Source organism: Glycine max, chromosome 8 (genome assembly GCF_000004515.6).
Source record: "Glycine max cultivar Williams 82 chromosome 8, Glycine_max_v4.0, whole genome shotgun sequence".
NCBI classification, from domain to species: Eukaryota; Viridiplantae; Streptophyta; class Magnoliopsida; order Fabales; family Fabaceae; genus Glycine; species Glycine max.
The window spans coordinates 22,144,249-22,165,016 of NC_038244.2; the positions used below are offsets into that span (position 1 = coordinate 22,144,249).

General features: G+C 35.5%; 2 protein-coding genes across 11 annotated transcripts; one reads left to right on the plus strand and one right to left on the minus strand.

Annotated features, from left to right (window-relative positions):
• The first annotated feature begins 1,861 nt into the window (after positions 1 to 1,861).
• On the plus strand, positions 1,862 to 11,750 carry LOC102668215 (uncharacterized). 2 transcript variants are annotated; one of them, XM_041017668.1, is made up of 2 exons: positions 1,862 to 2,569; positions 11,472 to 11,750. In XM_041017668.1, the coding sequence occupies exons 1-2, from the start codon at positions 2,024 to 2,026 to the stop codon at positions 11,511 to 11,513; spliced, it is 588 nt and encodes a 195-aa protein (XP_040873602.1). In that variant the 5' UTR covers positions 1,862 to 2,023; the 3' UTR covers positions 11,514 to 11,750. The 2 variants fall into 2 exon arrangements, with proteins under 2 accessions (XP_040873602.1, XP_006585814.1); XM_006585751.4 differs by lacking the exon at positions 11,472 to 11,750 and adding an exon at positions 4,679 to 5,013 and having other exon boundaries at positions 1,866 to 2,569.
• LOC102667753 (F-box/kelch-repeat protein At3g23880) lies at positions 4,021 to 7,213 on the minus strand. 9 transcript variants are annotated; one of them, XR_005892440.1, is made up of 3 exons: positions 6,362 to 7,213; positions 4,725 to 6,266; positions 4,021 to 4,286 (listed from the first exon to the last, which is right to left on the minus strand). XR_005892440.1 is itself a non-coding variant. In XM_006585750.4 (2 exons), the coding sequence occupies exons 1-2, from the start codon at positions 7,082 to 7,084 to the stop codon at positions 6,210 to 6,212; spliced, it is 780 nt and encodes a 259-aa protein (XP_006585813.1). In that variant the 5' UTR covers positions 7,085 to 7,213; the 3' UTR covers positions 4,021 to 6,209. The 9 variants fall into 9 exon arrangements, 3 of the variants coding, with proteins under 3 accessions (XP_006585813.1, XP_006585812.1, XP_006585810.1); XR_005892439.1 differs by having other exon boundaries at positions 4,725 to 4,929; positions 5,914 to 7,210; XR_005892438.1 differs by having other exon boundaries at positions 4,725 to 5,305; positions 5,914 to 7,210.
• Positions 11,751 to 20,768: the final 9,018 nt, after the last annotated feature.

The following is a 20,768-nucleotide window of genomic DNA, read 5'->3' on the forward strand; positions in this document are numbered from 1 at the left end:
CAATGCATCAACCCTCATTTGAAAGTATTTATCATGATTGTTGAGCGCGTCTACAATTTGGAGAAACAAATGCCTTCACATACGAAACCTTCTTCGAAACTGAATGTTTGTGTACACATGATTTTCAAAAAAATAGTCATTGAACAATCAATCATGACCTTCTTCACAATTACGATGTACCATTCTTCTTCTTTGGCTACGCCTAGTGGTGTTGCCATGTAGTTGTTGTTGGCTCTTAAGTATTAACCTAATGATTTCTTCATTGATGTTGTCTTTTAATTCCTCATCTATCATTTGATCCAAAACTTCATCTAAATCGATGTTTGGATCCATTATATGGTAACTAAAGTGTTTGAAATAAAAGATAAATATTGCGTATTTTGTATGAGAACATGTGATAATGATAAAACATTCGACATTTATATAGTTTCATTTATAACGGCTAGTTTTACAACATAAAAGTCTAAATTTAAGATATAATAACTACCTACACTGCTAAAATTAAATATCAAACTCAACATTAGCATAACATTCATACATAAGAACTAAACATTTAATATCCTAGTTTTTTCCTATTATGGTCACAATACTTTTCGTGGTCTTTGCGTTGCTGTTGGATGTATCCTTCATGAGGATTTCATACTCCATACACCATTCTTGTTCTTGTAGACGCCTTTCCTGTGCCTCCTTTCACATTTTTGTCTTTCATTATACTTTCTATGCTAGATAAATCGAGAGTGTTAGAAGATTATTTTCCTTTGCTCTTCCTTTTTGCTGCTTTTTGTCTAATTGGGCGAGACATGGGCGATGATGTATCATATTCTTCGACTTCAATGGGTGTCTTTGGGTTAGAAGACGACGAGTAATTTTCAGAAGCAGAAACCTTTGTTCTTTTTGAACACTTTGACATAAATTCCGCACCAAATTTTGGTTGATCTTTCAATAATAACCAAGCATGTTCAACCCCAAATTTTGTACCTATATCTTGTGAGTAAATCATATGAGCATCAGCCAAAACATCCTTCTTTGAAATTCCACATCTCCTATGTCTATCTCCTTTTTTGTAGAACCTGTTAAACTTTTGAACTAGAGGATGGATGTTGTTCCATCGAGATTTTAATTAAGTCCATCTTCTTTCACAAAATTGTCAGCTTTGATGCACATCGTCATTGTTGTATGCATGTTTTATCCTTACCCAATATTTCTTTGATGTTTGGTCGACTCCTATAATTGAATCCTTTGATACATTGAGCCACGATCTTTTGTCACTAAGAATGTGCTACAACTTTTTTTCCACCTGAATTTTGATCTTCTTCATCTAGTTGAATATTATCTACACCAATTGGTGATTCAATTTCATCTCTAGGGGGCTCAATATTAGATAAAGAAGGCCTATAACACGTGTTTAGGTTGGTGAAGGTTGATGGTTAACTATAAATTTATGGATTTTGAGAACTATCATTGGTAGGTGGCTCTGTATTGGATGAAGGATGCATATACCACATGTGTGGGGGTGGTGGATACATAACATATTATGGTGGATTTTGAAAATTTTCACTAATAGGGGATGGTGGTGGATACATAATATATTGTGGTGGATTTTGAGAATTCTCACTAGTATGGGGTGATCGATACATAACATACTGTGGTGGATTTTAAGTATTTTTACTAGTAAGGAGTGATTGATTTTGTAAATAACTATAATAACATTGATAATTATATTGATTGAAATCCATTTTAGAGAGAATAAAAAAAATTAAGACTTGATAAGAACAAAAAAAAAAAAAAAGTAGTAAAAATGTTGTGTGCAAAACTCCATCAACAATACACAAATTTATAGTGAACAGTATGTGTATAACAACACAATGAAAAAATGGGTCACAACGGTCATGTCTGCATATCTAACGATAACATTTTCAAATCAACAGTAATAATCAACGTAACATTTTGATCAACGTTCTAGATCCTTCCCCATTAATTAACTGTGCTAATCAACGATCAAAATTAATCCACACTAAATAAAATGGATGTTCCAAATCATTCTGCACCTTTCTATCTTCCCCGCGTTCCCCACGTTCACAAAAAGTGTCCAGAAGCTTCCTCACCAACCTCAACACCTTTCTATCTTCTTCAGCATCTTTCTATCTTCTTCTTGAGAGAAACTTTTCTCTCCAAAACAAAAAGTGTCCAAAAGCTTCCCTCCTTGCCATTGCAGCCTCGGTCGCGCCGCTCATTGCCACTACAACCACCGACGCGTCATTCCTTCACCTTTCTATCTTCTTCAACATCTTTCTATCTTCTTCTCAAGAGAAACTTTTCTCTCCAAAACAAAAAGCGTGTCCAAAAGCTTCCCTCCTTGCCATTGCAGCCTCGGTCGCGCTGCTCATTGCCACTACAGCCACCGACGCATCATTCCTTCCCACTTGCGGCTTGCACCGTTCTTTCCCACCACGGCTTGCACCGACACTGGTCATCGTGCGTCTGGCGCCAACACCTCCAGGCATGGTTGCATCTCCATCGCGCCACCTTCGTTGGGCTTAGAAGTCTCCATCACCCCTCTGGCCATCTGGTTTTCCCCTTTTCTCTATTTTTCCTCTTTACTGTATTGTTTGAATCTGGATTTGAATGACATTTTTTTTTCAAATTTTATGATTTTTGGAATTTATTGTGGTTGTTCTTTGATCAATGAGTTTCTATTCACTGTTCTTCTCTTGGGATAGTTATTTTCCCTCGTATTATACCTATTCTGTTTGTGAAAATATTTTTTTAATGGTTATATAAGAAACGATTCTCAAGAGTGAAGGAACACACCCTACCACATGGATTTGTTCCAGTGTCAAAAAAATTTAAGAAACGGTTGCTTCCCAATAAGCACCTGAAAAGAAACCTACACTACTGGAGATGCTCTTATATAAGCAACTCCACATCATATTCTTTGATAGGAAGAAAAAAAAAACTTAAACAACATTATTTAAAATTAAACAACTCATATAAGCATCCCATTGGAGATGCTCTAATATTAACCAAAGTACAAAAGTAGCACGCAATGGAGTAGATCAAGAACTCTATTGATGTCAATTGTTTGCGAAGAAATGGAATATGATACTTTCAGAACCGATAATCGATGTTTTGCTGTTCTGCCTGTAAAGGTGTAGCTGTAAGTGTTTATCAATTATTACAAACTTATTTCATGTTTTTCTAATTATAAATATCATATATATTAAAAGCACAAAAAATGTTAATGACATTTGATTTGTACAAACTGTTATGCATAAGCAATTTTGTGGTCCTCTCCTCCCAGTGGCAATTTATAGGTAGAGTTTCAGTACTACCATTACTTTAGAACTTCGAATTGCTTTATAGACCAAATTGGATGAAACTGCATGTTCCCTCAGCATACCGTATAAATCCATACTAGCCCGAGATATATCTCTCATCTTCCAGAGAAAAATATAGACACAAATTTCTTCAGCTCGAATATAAAATAGTTTTAGCAATTCTGAACCTACATTATAGCTTTGCTGCAAAATGGTTAAGACCTAGGGTCCAAGAGTACACAAGATGGAAACTGTGAGAATATACATAATCTATCAGATTCTATCTCCCTATTATTAATTATGCATCTAAACACAGTGGCGACAAAGGGGGAAATCGATTGAAAATATTAGCAAATTCTGCATAAGCTATATTATAGGCAATCACAGAATCTTTAGGGATATCTTTAAGTATGGCAGAAACATTATAAACACTGGATTGGTATGTGAACTGGTTAAACGAACTGCAGGCAAAATCGGTATATATCACAACTTGATTAGTTACAGACTTACGTCCCTTTCAAACTTAATCCCTTGTATTTGTTCCCAGGTGATTAAGATCAGTGACATCTCCACAAATTCAAATCAAAAGGTGCAAAAGCACATTAACTTATTAAGACCAGTAATTGTTTTTACTATAAAAAAACCTAAATACTGTCAAATAATCAAATAAGTAGGCTTGAAAACTATGTAAAAGAGCATAAGAGAAACAAACTGCAAACATAATAACATTAGAAGGAAAAAACATACAGGCACTAAATAGCATGTACAACTAAGATTTGCAAACTTCAACTTTAAAATACAGTTAAATTGTAACGTCTGATGACACTCCAACTTTACTGAAATCACTAAAACAAATACTAGTTCTGCACTAAACTAGATGATTTAATATCATAAGAGCCATTCTCTTCCAAATTGTATGCCTTCTGGTGGCATCAAAGTAATTGTATATAGTATTGCATATTTCAGGGCCTGCAGGAAACATGAGCTTATTGTAAGTTTTAGAATGTTAATTGGGCATTCTCTAAGATTTCAGCAGTAAAAACAGTGATATTGTAAAATGTCAAGGAAAATCTTAACTGTTTCACTGTCAACATTAGTCGCCTTCCTTGTACAATTTTCCACTCAAATTGCCTTTGATTATTTTGGCTTTTGTGTAATCAAGACATCAAATATTTTATCTAACCAAACTGAAGCCAACACCAAACCTCATCTTTCCATCCAATCTCATGTACCATTTAATTTTAATATATATATAAAATAAGTACCATTAGCAAGGATGGGGATAGTAAATAATAGGTGAAAGAAAGATTTTTCACATACTGCTCATTCTGTACATAACTTTTCAATTCTCATAATGCAAGGTGGATAACAGTATAATGGCGAAAACAATTGGAGAACAATTCGTACCTGTTTGTTACTGTACTTGGTCATCTCCACCTCTTAGAACAAATGACAGTTGGGAGCGGCATTAGACTCTCTCTATACATAGCAACCTGTAGGTTGGCTTTGTAATTGTATTCATCTCGACCAAATTTGGAATGCTCAAGCAGCTCTCCTTTATCATTAAGTTTCTCTAATCTTCCCCTCCTATTTGATCCCAAAATTCCACCATCTTTGGGGATGCATATCGGGGAAAAGAGATTGTGAGGAATGTTATTAGTTACGATAACAATGGACCTAGTTTAAGATGACTGCACTTTATATTCTTCCATCACCCATATTTGAGTCATTGCATGGCGTTGGACGAAGCAACACACACAGAGACATTCCCCGTTAACCTTAAACCATAAACTTGGTATCTTTTCCTAGTGAACTGATCAAACAGAGGAATCTCTGATAAAGTCCTTTGTATGAGATCAAAGGAAGCAAGGAAGGGAACTTTTTTATCATCGCAGAAAACCAACCAATGAAGAGCTACATTCAAGAATGACCCAGCTCCGAATTCCAGGCCGAGATGCTTATATGGAACATTAATATTGTATCTGCTCCTTAAATTGGTTTTGAATGAGAAAACTTGGATTTCAGGTTTGCATTCATCAAGAGAATCAGAGAACAGTTGAAATAATAACAAGCAAGTAGACTAATCATCTGTTAACTCATCATACACTAAACCATATTGAAACTTTTTGGTTAACATAACTTTAAAATCTGATAATCATTTGTAGACACGTATAATTGGATTCCACATAATGAGATCACCACTTCTCTCGTGGTATAAAAGTATGAGCCCTCTGCATGAACTCAAAATATGAGGTTGATTGTTAAGAGATTGAACAAAGGGATTGCGTGGGGGAAAGGAAACGCACGGGAACAGAATCTTTGTTAAGCAGTGCTTCTATATCAATGGATTGAGCATAAACCGTGTTTGGTGTGAGAAGGAGTCGATGTGTTGGTATGCCAGCTATGTCATAATGGGAAATACCAAAATGTAGAAACCAAAAGGTGTGGGAGAATTAAAGTTCAGTCTTCTCAATATAGGACATAGATAAAAGCTGATTTTACACATACCACTTATTCTGCATATATAACTTTTAATTCCCATAAGACAAAATGAATAGGAATATAATGGTGAAAAGGATTGGAGAACAATGCATACCCTAATTCTTCTGTTAATGTTGGTCATCTTCCCTTGTTTCATTCCGATTGGCACAGGGGAGGGACAGTAGACTCTCTTGATACATAGCAGGATTGGCACAGTACAACCTTTGACCTTCAGCACTGATGTGATAGTCAAACAGCTCTCCATTGTCATCGTGTTTCACTAATCCTTCACAATTTGATCCAAAAATTCCACCATCTTCAGCGGCGCATATCGGGTAGAAGTCAAAAGTAGGGATAACAGTGGACTTAGTCCAAGATGATTGCATTTTATATTCTTTCATCACCCATATCTCAGCCGCTTCGCGGCCTAGGACCATGAGGCAGAGGCATCCTCCCACTACCCTCAATCTGCAGACATGATAATTTTCCGTAGTCAAATGATTGAACAGAGGAATCTCTGAAAAACTCCTTTGTATCAAATCAAAGGCAATAATCACGGGAACCTTTCTTTCCTTCGAGAAAACCAGCCAATGAAGAACCCCATTGAGGAGTGACCCAGCTTTGAATTCATCCCCAACACTGAATATATCATCGAGATCGTTGTATGAAGCACTAACAGGAATGTCTCTTTTCCACGACCCAGTTTTGAAGGAGAAAAGGAAGACTGCAGTTTCGCCGAAGCTAAACTCGGGAAATTCAATAAGAATTAGCCCGTAGTCATCTGTTGATGCGTCAAACCCGAAACCATATACATATTCGTCGTGTATCCCATATGGAAAGTATGTTTTTGGGAATCGTTTGTGGACGCCTAGTGAGGGATTCCATAAGATGAGTTCTTCGCTGCTCCCCCAGTAGTGTAAAAGTACAAGCCCTCTGCAAGAACCCAAAATCTGGGGTTGATTGTGAACATCATAATATTCACCATCATCATGGTGGTCGCGTGGAGGTGATGGAAAATACACTATGTGCTGGCGACATGTTTTAATCAGACTTTCAATATCAATGGATTCAATATAGTTAAAGTTATCATAATAATTTGATCTGAGAATGAGTCGATGGGTGGGTGAGGCAGCTAGGTCAAAATGGGTAAATTGGGGATCTGAAATTAGGGAAAGCCATGACTTACAAACACACTTGAAACGAAGAACGGATCTCACCGGCGATCGCAGAAGAATTTCTCTGATCAATTCCAGAGGCAGAGTCACAGACAAAGTGTGCTTCTCCATGCTGCTTCTCTGCTACGAGACGGAGAGACAGAGAGAACCCGATATATGTAATGTAAGGATTCCGTAAGAGATTCTGAGCTTTACAATCGTCAACTTAATGTTATGATTGTTTGAGAACTTGAAATGCCACATGAGTATTTTTATTTTATTTTAACTTCAATACTAACCTGTTTATATTTAATTTTGAAATAATAAATATGTAAAAATAAAATATATTAAAATATTTTTAGTTAAGAGTAATACGAAAAATACATAATGACTAATAAAATTTAATTTTTATTATTCTAACATGTCAAATGCACATATATTATGTATACTTTTTATCTACATGATTTTGACATGCAAGTCACATATAACAGCCAATTAAGATTGAAGTATTTTAAAATCCAAATGTACACTAAATATTCTTTGTAATGGAAATCTTTTACATCTATAATATAATTTTTATCAATATTATTAAATGAAAAAATATAATTATAAACATTTTTTTAATAGTTATAGATTATGTTGAGAAATAATTTAATTTAAACAAACAAATAAATAAGCTACGTTGAAAGGAGCATGGTAAATAACTTCAAGGTTTTTCAACTTTTTACACTTGTTTAAAAACATAGTAAAGAGAGTAAGAGACAATTATTTTCATATTTTGCATTTCATTAGTCGGTCTTTCATTCAAAAAAGGAAGATACTCTCATATGACTTTATGTTTAGTCGATATCTTCTTATATCATCTTAAATTCTTAGAATGTAAATTTAAGTCTAACTCAACTCCAAAAGTTAGTTCAAGGAGTGTGAGGGTTGTCCCTCAGTTATATACTCTCATATGACTTTATCTTTAACCGATGTGAGAATTGAGTTTTTCCAATAAAGTGTTTGATATTTACAATTCACTTATACAAAGAAGGCCAAAAATTACGAAACTAGTTTACCAACAGGAAGAAAACAACCATAAATTACAAACAAACTTATTAGATTCTATCTCATAGTTGTCAACTATGTAGATAAATATAATCTTGACAAAGTGGAAAAAATTGATTCGAAGCGCACTACACCAAAATCCATGTCAATGGAAACAACGGTAAAAGAAGAATTATTTGATTTGATGAGGACTTGATTAAACGCACCGTTTCACTTTTTTTTATAAATATATATAAAACTAACCACCTTACTCCCTCACTTTTAAACCACCTGAGACCCCCTCCCCCATTTTCCAAACTTCCTCTTCTTTTCAATAACCCACCCCATCTCTTAAACCCTATCTCTTTGATGTGAACTTGACTAGGAGTGGATCGTTTGATATAGGCTACGGAGTTTTGGAAGACGCCACTTCCAGTGAAGGAAGATAAGTAAGGATAGACGCCACAAGGATTACCTTGATAAGTCTGAGATTGGTTCAACAAGGAACCTAGAGAGAAGCTCTCACCAAATTTTATCAAATGCCAAAAGTTTCTTTATTGAAAATAAAAACCAATACTTATAATGTATTTGAACAAAAGATAAAAATAGATATGGGTCTTCTAAACAGTTTGAGCCAAAATTATAATAAATAAAAATTATAACTAAAAAATATATTTAACTTGGGCCTTCAAATTAGTTTGGGCCTTCAACAACAATTAATAGTCTTGATAATGTCTTTGCCTCTGGGCCTTCATCCTTCTCCACTCGGGGGCTTTGTCTTTCTCCACTTGGGCCTTCGTCCTTCTCCACTTGGGCCTTTAGCCTGTATTTGACCAGTTTCATGATTCTCATCATTCCCTCCTTCTTGGAAAACATTTGCCCTCAAATGTCCAGGATCATCACTGGGTTCAAGTACCACTTCCTTCCTTTTCTTGTTGGCTTGCTTGGCATACTTTCATTCTTTTTGCAATTTGCACCTTCACTTGGTCATACAATCTTTTCACATACTCAACTTTGGCATGTGCATCCTTATGTTGAGTCTGTTGGGGATTGCTTTTGTAAGTTGGCCTGTTAGACAATGAAGCTCTAGGAAGGAGATCAACTTGATGTTCTATGCCTCTTGAAAGTGACAGTCCATGAGAAATCTCCTTAAGAAAGACATTTTTAAATTCCTGCAATAAGGGTTGAACACTAGGAGAAATAGTAAGCTCATTAGAATTATCAGTAGAAATTTTACTGTCTTTGCAATACTGTAGATAGAGTGGTTCATGAGCAGGTAACACTTTTCTCACTTCACTCGCCTTTGCAAAATAATTAAATTTTCTCTCATGTGTATCACTCTCTCTCTTATGTGTATCACTCTTTCCTCGGGTGCATCACTCTTCTTTTTCCTATTCCTCTGTGGTGCCTCACTATTTTTTTCTCTTGTTCTCTCTTTTCTCTCATCTGATTTGGTCATCACACACTTCTCTAGGGGATAGAGGTTTAAGAATAAACAAGAAAGATTTGACTATTCGCCTGTAGAGCTCTTCATTGTTACGGTTCAACAAACATTGCATTTGTGTAGTCATCGCGTCCAGTAATAAGCGTTGAGATCCGTCCAGTTGATGATATACACCACTATTGTCACCAGCTCCTGCCATGATTAAGGAACAAAGAATTTTGCAGTAAATTAAAAAAAAGATTCAGGACCTCACTACACTCTACTCATGTGTTTCTCTCTTTGATGGTAGTTCACTCGTGTTTGATGCTCTTAATATAGGCTTTAGTGTGATGCTTTCACTCTTGCCTTTTACCACTCACTCCATCTTAAGTTCCTGGATGAATCAAATTAGACACACAAAGTATATAACAGGAAAGACAATTTAATTATCACAAACTGTGTAGCCGATTTAATTTGGATAACAAATCAGATTTGATTTTGGTTAATAGATTAGACTGATTTGGATTTAGATTTGATTTGGATAACATATTAGACTTGATTTGGATAACAGATTGGATTTGATTTGGATAATAGATTAGACTTGATTTCGATAGCAGAGTGGATTTGATTTGGATATCAGATTAGATTTGATTTGGATAACAAATCTGATTTGGATAACAAATTTTGATTTGATTTGATTTGGATAATAGATCAGATTTGGATAACATATATGATAACAAATAAGATAACAGATAGGATAACAGATAAGATAACAGATATGACAAGTAAACTTCAAATGCTCATAACTTTTGCTACGGTTGTCCGTTTGAGGCCCACTATATATCAAAACGCTCAAAATTCAGAGGAGAATCTAGATAAAGGGATTTGATCCACGATTTTCTTTTCCAAAAAAACACCTCTAAATGCCTCAATTTCGTGTTCAAAAATCAAACACCCACTTTTTTTTTCAAAATTTCTGCAACTTTTTTTTTGACACAAAGTGTGAAAGACACAAGAAACAAGAACAAGAATGTGACAAGAACAAGAACAAGAACGCAAATAACAGAACACAAGACGCTAACAAGAACGAAACAAGATGTAAACAAGAATGCAAATAACAGAACAAGGACAAAACACAAACCTGGACAAATTACAAAGAAAAAAATAGGATAGGATAGGATAGAACCTGTATCAAGAGCCGAAGCTCTGATACCAGATGATGTGAACCTTACGGGCAGAACGTTTGATACAAGCTACGGAGATTTGGATGACGCCACTTCCAGTGAAGGAAGATAGGTCAGGGTAGACGTCACAAGGATTACCTTGATAAGTCTGAGATTGGTTCAACAAGGAACCCAGAGAGAAGCTCTCACCAAATTTTATCAAATGCCAAAAGTTTCTTTATTGAAAACAAAAACCAATACTTATAATGTATTTGAACAAAAGATAAAAATAGACATGGGTCTTCTAAACAGTTTGGGCCAAAATTACAATAAATAAAAATTATAACTAAAAAATATATTTAACTTGGGCCTTCAAATTAGTTTGGGCCTTCAGCAACAATTAATAGTCTTGATAGTGTCTCTACCTCTGGGCCTTCATCCTTCTTCACTTGGGCCTTCATCCTTCTCCACTCGAGGGCTTTGTCCTTCTTCACTTAGGCTTTCGTCATTCTCCACTTGGGCCTTTAGCCTGTATTTGACCAGTTTCATGATTCTCATCACTCTTCTTCCGAAATTTTTATCTCTCAACCTTTCACTCATCTTCTTCCATTGTTTCAAAATTTATCATGTTTATTGCATCCTTATATCAGTCCCAAGCATGAGAATGTGATTGGAGAAAAAGGGAACACCACTCATTTTTATAAATTTTCTATTTGATCTCTTTAAGCTAAAAATTTATAACTCATTGTGTTAGATTATTTTATAGCATAATTTAGTTATGGGTTGTGTGAAAAGGGTTAGAAAATTAAGTATTAGGGATTATTGTGTGTTTCCTCAAAACCCTAGGTTTGCTAAATTTGAGGATTTTGCCTAATCTCTTATTCCTTTATTTTAAAATGCGCAGATCTTGTGGAAAAGACGGTGGTTGATCCTCCCGACAGCATAAGAAGGCGTTGATTGCATTCTTTTGTGTGAGTAACTAATCTACTTATCGACATTTTTTTAAGTTCTTTTAGGAGAAGCAAGTAAACTTCAAAATATATATTCTTTTGTGATCTTTGAAGTTTTAGAAGTACTTGAGAGTAAAGGAAAAATATTTATTTTCGCTTGATTGAAATTTATTTTGAGATTTTTTATAAGATATTTAAGAATGAATATTGGATTATAGTTTATTTTATTTATTGTGAGTTCATGATTGATTTTCGTTTGCTACAACGAAGAGATAATGTAGCCTATGAGTCAATTACTCATAGTATATTTATATTTTCCGTTTTGCTGCAACGAAGAGATATTACAATCTATTGGTTGAATATCCATACTTCCTAAAGATTAGTTCGCTGCAACAAAGAGTTAATGCAGTCTACGAGCTAAATGTCGTAGTTCTATAATTATCGTTCACCACAACAAAGAGATAATGTGGTCTATGTGCACATAGCAGAATGAAAGTTTGATTATAAAGTTATTATTCTTAAATACAATTTTATATGTAGTTTTAAATTTTTTTAAGGGAGTATACAATAGTTTTTAAAAATAAGTTGTATTTATTTTTATTTATTTAATGTTATTTAAATTCCTTTGAATGTAAAGATTCGTGCTATGTTGTGTTCTCCTTTTTGCCTGCTTTGTATTTTATACTATCACTAAGTCTGTCTCCTGGTATACCTTGGCTTGTTATTGTTGTTTTGGTCTATGCTATGAGATAGATGTCAATTTTTGAGATGAATGTTCGTGATATTAATAGTCATTGGTTAAGCAGTTGGGAGCTGTGTGTTTTGGATATGATTCTATTTGTTTGAAATTTTGAACTTGCTTTTATGGGATGCTAAGGAAGTTGAAAGAAAAATATTTTTTGAAGCATTATTATCTATATTGAATTCAGGTGAGTTATTTTGCATCAAATTGACATGCTAGGGTGGTATACCTAAACTTATTTTGGGATTTAACTGTATTGGTGGCAATGTTGCTTCTCTAGTACTCAAAATTTTTAAGGTATGACATGAGATATTGGGCGAAGACTTTAAGAGTAGAAACATTCTTTTCTATTAATATATATCATTACTATGATGATAATTTGAGTCCATACCTTGCAAACATGGAGGAAATATGGTGACTTATGGTGGAATGTTAAAAAACATGTCAAGTGTGTCAACATCAGCCTTCATATTTAAGGTCAGGCAATAATTTTTTATCATTGTGAACATTTCACAAATATTGGATTTATTATATCCCTAAAATAAGTGAACGTTTCACAAATTATGATTGTGTGTTGTGTTTTGTGGCCGTGGTGTGGTTCTGCATCGTTTTATTTATTTACTTCTTTTATTTTCATTGTTTATTGTTTCTGATTTGCTGTGCCTTGTGTTGTATTGCTATATATAAGATTTTTTTTCTTTTAATATTGATAAAAAGTAATAATTAATTTTTATCAAAAATTACGGACATATATATTCTTATTATAATATAATTTATTTCATATTAAAAATAAGTGGATTTATTAAAAATATTCAAATCAAAAGAATATGTTATGTTATATTATATTGTAATTATAATAATATAATAAAGCTGTCTAGGGATTGATTATTTGATTTGCTCCTTGATTTTTTGCTTTTTTAAGTTAGAGTTTATTTATTTTTCAGATTTTTTTTATGCATATGTGGTTGGAACAGGTCTAATAATATGGAAGAGATAAAGAAGTAACGATTTTAAAAATTTATATAATATAAATTTTTTTAATTAATAACATACTTTTACTGTAATAATGTATTAAAATTAAACGAAATTTTTAATAAGAGTTTTCTATTATTATTTCCTTAGTTAGTACCTTAAAAATACGAGTTAAAAATAATTTTTATATTATAATAAGTACATTTTTTATGTTTTACACTGTATTGAGTTAAAAAAATTTAATTAAAATATTTTTCAATATTAATATTTAATATGATGATGTGTTTATGATTAATTAGTAAAATAATACTATGATATTTTTTTTATAAGAAACAAGTTTGAGGGTATTTTTACACTAAAACTTATTTGTTATAATAAAGATTATTGTGTTAAGTAAATTAAATTTTAAAATAGAAGAGATATTTGACAATAAATTTGTGCTTGTTTGAAGATATCGTCATAAATACTTAAAGTATGACGTTCTCCCGTAGATAAAATATTTATAAATTAAAATTTTAAATGCTTTGAATTTTATCATTTAATTTATACTTCATTGTATGTAATATGTTTTTTTTTTTAAAACTATGTTAAAAATAGTTATTTAATATAACTTGTAAAAAATAAACTACTCGCTTTTAGAGTACGTATGTGAGCACGTGGCACCTAGGCAAGTGTCTCTTTTTTTTTTTTTTTGTGCCGGCATGTGTCCCCTTCTTGTTAATATTGTAGTATCAATTATTTGACTTATGAAAGGGTTTTGCAGAGGAACATGATGTAGCCACTTATTTTTTTTAAAAAAATGTATTTATGTATTGTTTATATTGTTTCATTTAATCATTACAAGGTAGGTTTTCAGCTTGCACGGCCTCAGTGGATGAAGTGTACATTGCCATATTTACATAGTTATATATGCTTCAAGTTGTGTAGTAGAATTATGATGAAAAATCTTATGAGACGAAAAATAATTAGTTGTGATGGATCACGGAAGGGACAAGTTACATGATTAGCTTTGATAAGCTTTTGTTCTGCTTGTGGACCAAATAGTATGAAGATGAGGCTGTTTTCATATATCAGCTTTGTTTTTAAAATCCATATGAAAAAATAAAAAATATCATATACATTATATATAATATATGAAAAAATACATTCTAAGACGATTCTCTGAAAAATCGTTTTAGAATGTCTACATTTTAACACGATTTTTTGGTAAAACTTTCTTAGAAACTTTAATATGTTTTTTTTAAAATACATTCTAAAATGATTCTCTGAAAAATTGTTTTAAAATGTACATCTTTCTAATACGGTTCTTAATTAAGACCCGTCTTAGAAATATATCCTTCTAAGACGGTTTTGGGATAATAATCGTCGTAAAAAATATAAACTTTCAACGACATTGACTACGACGACGGTTAATAACTGACATAGAAAGTGCAAATTAACCAATGTAGAAAGTGTTTTTTGTAGTAGTGACATGTTATTTAATATAGGACAGACTAGTCAGACTCAGGAAATTATAGTCTATGCATTAGTCATTGTCAATAGTGGATCGTGACACTCGATAAGAGGGTGGTGAGGCAGCTAAGGCAAAAATGGTAAATGCCAAATTGAGGATTGGAAATAAGAAAAAGTCATTCTTTGCAATCTAAGAAGAATTTCTCTTATGAGCTCCAAAGATAGAAATTGGTTGTTCATGGTCCTTGGCATATGGGTAGGTGTGAGAAGTTTAGAATGGTGTTGAGAGGTGAGTGAGCAAGTCAGTGACTTCGGGGCTCAGTCTCAAGTCTGAACAACGTCTTCAAGGCTCGAGGTAACACTCAACTTTATTCAAATTGAGACACTACCAGCTGAACTCTGTCAAATGTGAGTTTTACTTCTATTCATATCAATTTTTTAATAGGAATTAAAATTAAAACTTCAAAAAATAAATAAATTAAAAGAAAAAAATCATAATTATCCTTATTTAAAATCATCTTACTTTTTACTCCTTTTCTTATCTTTTCATTTCTTTCCTTTCACACTACTAGAAATATGGCTTTTTACGATAATCATTCTACGACGGTTCTTTTAGAACTGCCTTAGAAAATGAATCGGTGACATTTTTGTAATTATCTTATTGAAAAAGCTTTATACGACACACATTCTAAGACGATTATTAATAAACGTCTTAGAATGTGTGTTGGTCATAAAAGTTACGACAGGTTCTATTAAAACACCATCGGTGGCTCATGGTCTTCAACCTTTTAAACCCTTCACTCACTCTCTTCACCATGGCCGAGTCCCGCCTCATTTATTCTCCCTCACCAAAACCAAACCCCTCTCTCTTTACACCCCCCTCCAAGCTCGACCCCTTTGTCGTCCACGGCGTCACCAAATTGTCCGATCACACTTCGACCAAGTTCCACTCGCACGTCTACATCTTTGGGCAGTGGCTTCTCTTGAAGTGGTTCTTCACGCAAATCACTGATTTCAGCGACTGAAACCGTTGGTGGAGCTTGTTCCGTTTGCATCCTTCAAACGGACACGAGAATCGCGTTGCGCGCCACTGCGTAATGGTCTCTGAAGGCTTTGCCATCGCCTCCATCGTCTCGAACTGTTCTCCGTGCGCGCGCATGTGCATGCAGAGGTTTGAGTCGCACAGGAAGCCTTTCTCGTAGAAGTGCAGGTGCTCGGTGAGGATTTCTATGGCGTTGAGCTCCACTATTTTGCTACCATCGTCGAAGTCTTCGATGCCGCCATCATCGTCGTCTTTGAGAGGCCCAAATTTGGAATCGAGTATTTGCTTCGCTTTATCGGTGACTTTAGTGGATGCATGGCTTCTCAGCAACCCTATGCGGTGCCCTGGAGCGCTTCATTTTTTAGAGAGAAACAACACCGTTATAAGCTACGGTCTTCAGACCAATTCCACCAGTCTTTAGTGGCGAGGGAAGTACAAGGGTCCTACGGGTTCGTTTTAGCTCCCTCTTCAGCTTGTTGCCGAGAGGGAAATTGTCAGGTACCTTATTGGAGGTGTGAAAATTTTCAAAATTACTCATTATATTTGCGATAATTGAATTGTGTTTGTGTTTCAGAGTTTGGAATTGGTGTGATCTAATTATTGATGGATTGGTGGAATTTCAAATGTGGATTTCTTATAGTCTTACTGTTAATAGATTTTGTTTGTTCATTACAATTTGTATGATGTGTAATATGGCTTCCCTTTTTATTTCAAGACTGGCTTAGCCTTCATGCTATCTGCTTTCATTCGGAAATCATCTTCCGCAACAATAGTGGGGTTCTCTATATATATTGTGGGCTTTGTGACTCAGGTATGAATCCTTTTCGTGCTTTGTAGACATGGCTTATTTAGAAGCAGAAAGAAGGAATGCTCATGTTCTTTTTGTTTGTTGTTTTTCTGTTTTCCGCTTGTGGTACAACAAGGATTTCCTTACACAAATAGCTTCTCCAAAACTATACGAAATGTGTGGTTGTTATTCCCACCCAATCTTTTTGCTCAAGGTATAAAAGTACTTTCAGATGCAGTTGCAACTTCTGAAGACAAAGGCATTAGCTGGAGTAAACGGGGAGAACGTGCTCTTAATGATACAGACTGTGTGATAACTATTGTATGCAATTGTCATACCCTAATTTCGTCTGGGGACCATCCGTTTGTTGGGATGCGACCCTCGTTTGACCACTTCGAGGTACTTGGCACCCATCATTAGGCAATTCGTGAAGTTCCGTGACATGCCGGAAGTCAAAAGAAAGCATTGTTGCACAATCCGTGAAGTTTCGTGACATGCCGGAAGTCAAAAGGAAATGTTAATGCGCAATCTGTAAAGTTCCGTAACATTCCGGAAGCCAAAGAAGGGAGGATTGCGTAATCCGTAAGGTTTCGTGACATTACAGAAAGAAAACGAGTATCATCGCGAAATTCGTAAAGTTCCATAACGTTACGGAAGAAGAATCAGCAAAAAAGGGCAGGGGTGTATTTAGTAAACAGGGGGTGCAAATAGCAATCAGGCCCACTTGGTCCTTCCAGGAAGTTCCCTAGAAGGCGGTGCCTTCTGGAGGAAGAAACCTAGCTCGCCTGGGCGAGCTGGGTGGCAAGCTTCTCCTTCTTTTCCCTGTAAATAGGGGAAGGAGGGAAGAACAAAAATGTTCAACCCTCCTGGTATTTGAGAATCACTTAAAATTAGTGAGAAAAATTGTTTCCGTGAAGAAAATCCGTGCCGAGGCGCTTCGTAAGGCTTCCGAGACATTTCCGTGAGTGATTTCGCGAAGATTTTCTGCCGTTCTTCGTCGTTCTTCGGTCTTCAACCAGTAAGTTCCCGAAATCGAACTTTTTAATTCAGTCTATGTACTCTTAGTGGTCCTCATTTGTTTCGCATGCTTTTATTTTTATTTCATTTACTTTCCGTACCCCCTTTTGACGTGCTTTAGTCATTTATTTAAGTCATTTTCTCGCCTAATCAAAAAATAAAATAAATTTTCACCGATCATTTGAATTGTAACATCTTTTAATTTCTGTTAAAATAAAATCTGACCGTTCGGTCATGCCGTAACCACGTTTAAAACAAAAAAAGAGGCAAAATAATAATATAATAATCAAAAAAATATATTTTAGTAAAATAATAAAAAAAAATTAATCGGACGTTTTTTCTTTGGGATTTTCCTTTCTTAATCGAATTGACTAATAACCAAAGTGAAACTAAGGCTAAAATCAATTCATAAATCAAACTTTTGTCATCACCTAAAAAAGCCATTTTTAAGGTCCAACACTTTAAAATGGTCTTTTCCGCTTTTATTGGTTAAACGTAGATTTTTAAAAAAGGCCTAAAATCAACACATAGCTTTATTACCTTTTTTCAAAAATAACAAAAGATCATTAATGGTCCAATGCCTTAATGTTTTCTTTCTTTTCAAAAGAATCGAAAGATTGTTTAATGGTCAAATGCCTTAAATGACCTTTCATTCAATAAAAACATATTTTGCGAAAGAAGGATAAAAACAATTTAACCAACGTTTGGTTCTCAAAGAACTACGTAGGTCTGATTTCCTTATCACAATTGAGGAATACATAGGAGCAAAGGAAACACCCTCGTCGACCATAAAAAGATAAAAAATATATAAAAGGCATAGGTACGTGAAAAAAGGGAAGATAACATAAATTGAAGTCATATTTGTACATTTGATTAAAGGCTGTCGTCTCTTGTGACGGACGTGTAGGGTGCTAATACCTTCCCCGTGCGTAAATACAACTCCCAAACCTTTCACTTAAAGTTCGTAGACCACGTCTTTTCTGGTTTTTCTGACGTTTTCCTCAAATAAACGTTGGTGGCGACTCCGCGCGTATTCCTTTCCTGGAAGACGCACCCGCGAGTCGCGCGTCGCCCTCTCGCTGAAGGGTAGGTTGTGACAGTTGGCGACTCCGCTGGGGAATCTTGTTAGAGAGTTAGACCAATCAATCAGTGTGTTTTCCTTACTATGACTTTCCTTTTGTTCTTTTTCTTTGTCTTTTTTTTTCTTATGTTCTTGTATATATAAACTCTTTTGATGCTTTTAGTGTGTTTTAAAATGTATGCATGAGGTAAATATTTATTCATTTGATGCACACAAACACCAACACTATTTGCACACACGGTGAGTTGAAAAGGGGCCCTATACCCAGGTCCATGGGAACATAAGGAGTGGAGGTGAATCTGTGGTCATGCTAGGTTTGCGACTTGCTTGATTACAGTGAACCATCATCTAGAGTTTTTCTCTTTGATAACATATTGTTGTTAGTAGTCCCTACTTCCGTAATATGTTCTTTGAAGGGGATGATACCTCTAGAGACCATCAAGAGAGATATGATCACCTTGGAAATTATCACTAAAAGCCCTTTTAGCTCCCTCCCATCTAGGTCCCTAAAATAGGGGCACGAAGCAAACACGCTGCGTGCCATTTTTTCACACTGCCATGCATGTAGTCAAATGTCGTGTACCCCTTTGATTATATTTGTTTATGAATATTGTCGTACTATGTACATCCCCGTATTGTGCCTTTCGCATATGCATCATGCACGGGTTTCGTCTTGATCCCCTCTCTTTGGCAAAACCAACGGAGGGTCCATGTCACCTTCTTAAATACATACGTTGGGCACCGTGCTACCCCATGACGTTGTATCTAAGAAGGAGGCAGTTTCCCGGGCTCCCGTATTCATAAATTGCATCTGTGTCATATGCATTTCTTCATGCATTCATCCATTCCACCCCATGATAGATGTCGGAGTTTTGATTCGCACTGGTTTTTTTTCACTTTAGTAAACATGGGAACAAATCAAACTGGCAAAAGGTTTTATCAAGTCAAGATTAAGGGCCTAGATATCACCAGCATTAAGGAGTTGGGGCGGTTGATGGGACCTCTCCAAATGCAAGCCTTCCGCAAGGCGTACGGAAAGATCTTAGATTTGACCGTAGCAGAGATATCCACAGAAGCCATTGTATCAATCACCCAATACTATGACCAGCCCTTGAGATGCTTCACATTTGGAGAATTCCAATTAGTACCGACTGTTGAAGAATTTGAGGAGATTCTAGGATGTCCTCTTGGGGGAAGGAAACCGTATCTTTTCTCCGGATTTCTTCCCTCCTTGAGCAAGATTGCAGTTGTGGTCAAGGATTTGGCGAGAGGATTGGATCGTGTAAAGCACACTCGAAACGGCATAGTGGGCCTACCACGAAAGTACTTATAAGACAAGGCGAGGGATATGGCGAATCAACAGGAGTGGGTCTTGTTTATGGACGTATTAGCATTGCTAATCTTTGGGGTTGTCCTCTTTCCAAACGTGGATGGTTTGGTGGACCTAGCCACAATTGATGCTTTCCTTGCATATCACCATAGCAAAGAGAGCCCGATGGTAGCTATCTTGGCGGACTTATTTGACACATTTGACCGAAGATGCGAAAAGAGTAGCGCATGGATCATCTGTTGTTTACCCGCTCTTTGTGTATGGTTGGTTTCGCATTTATTCCAACAAGACATAAGGCATCCATGTCCGCTCCGAAGCCATCGCTCGTGTGTCGAAAAGATAAGAGTAGATTGGAACCAACACTTGGCTGGGATAGGAGGCAGAACAGTCAACTGGTTTCCACGATGGAAGGAAGGAAAAAAGGGAGTTCTATTCTCATGTGGGGGCTACCCAAACATCCCGTTGATAGGAACGAGGGGTTGCATTAACTACAATCCCGCACTTGCTATAAGACAGTTAGGGTACCCCATGAGGGGAACACTGGCGGAAGAAAGCCTGTCTCCTTTCCTTGTGAGAGATTTCGGAGCGCAAAGTTTCAAGGGTATACAAAGAGTCCATAAGGCATAGGAAAGCCCGTTAAGGAAAGATAAAGAACTTAGGGGCATTCGTAATGGCATCATCGGTGGTTATCATGAATGGATGAAAGTTCGTACACGAGGGTTAGATTGGCTCTCCAAGTTAAAGATTATCAACGAAGAGAACTTCGAAGCTCCGGAAGAGGATGACGAAGTCCGAGCTCTAAAAACCGAACTAGGAAAAGCGAGACTT

Coding starts and splice junctions, on each gene's coding strand:
- LOC102667753 (XM_006585749.4), bottom strand. CDS start 7,084: ATGGAGAAGCACACTTTGTCTGTGACTCTGCCTCTGGAATTGATCAGA.
- LOC102668215 (XM_006585751.4), top strand. CDS start 2,024: ATGGATGTTCCAAATCATTCTGCACCTTTCTATCTTCCCCGCGTTCCC. Junction 2,570..4,678: donor ATCACCCCTCTGGCCATCTG/GTTTTCCCCTTT, acceptor TCATAATGCAAG/GTGGATAACAGTATAATGGC.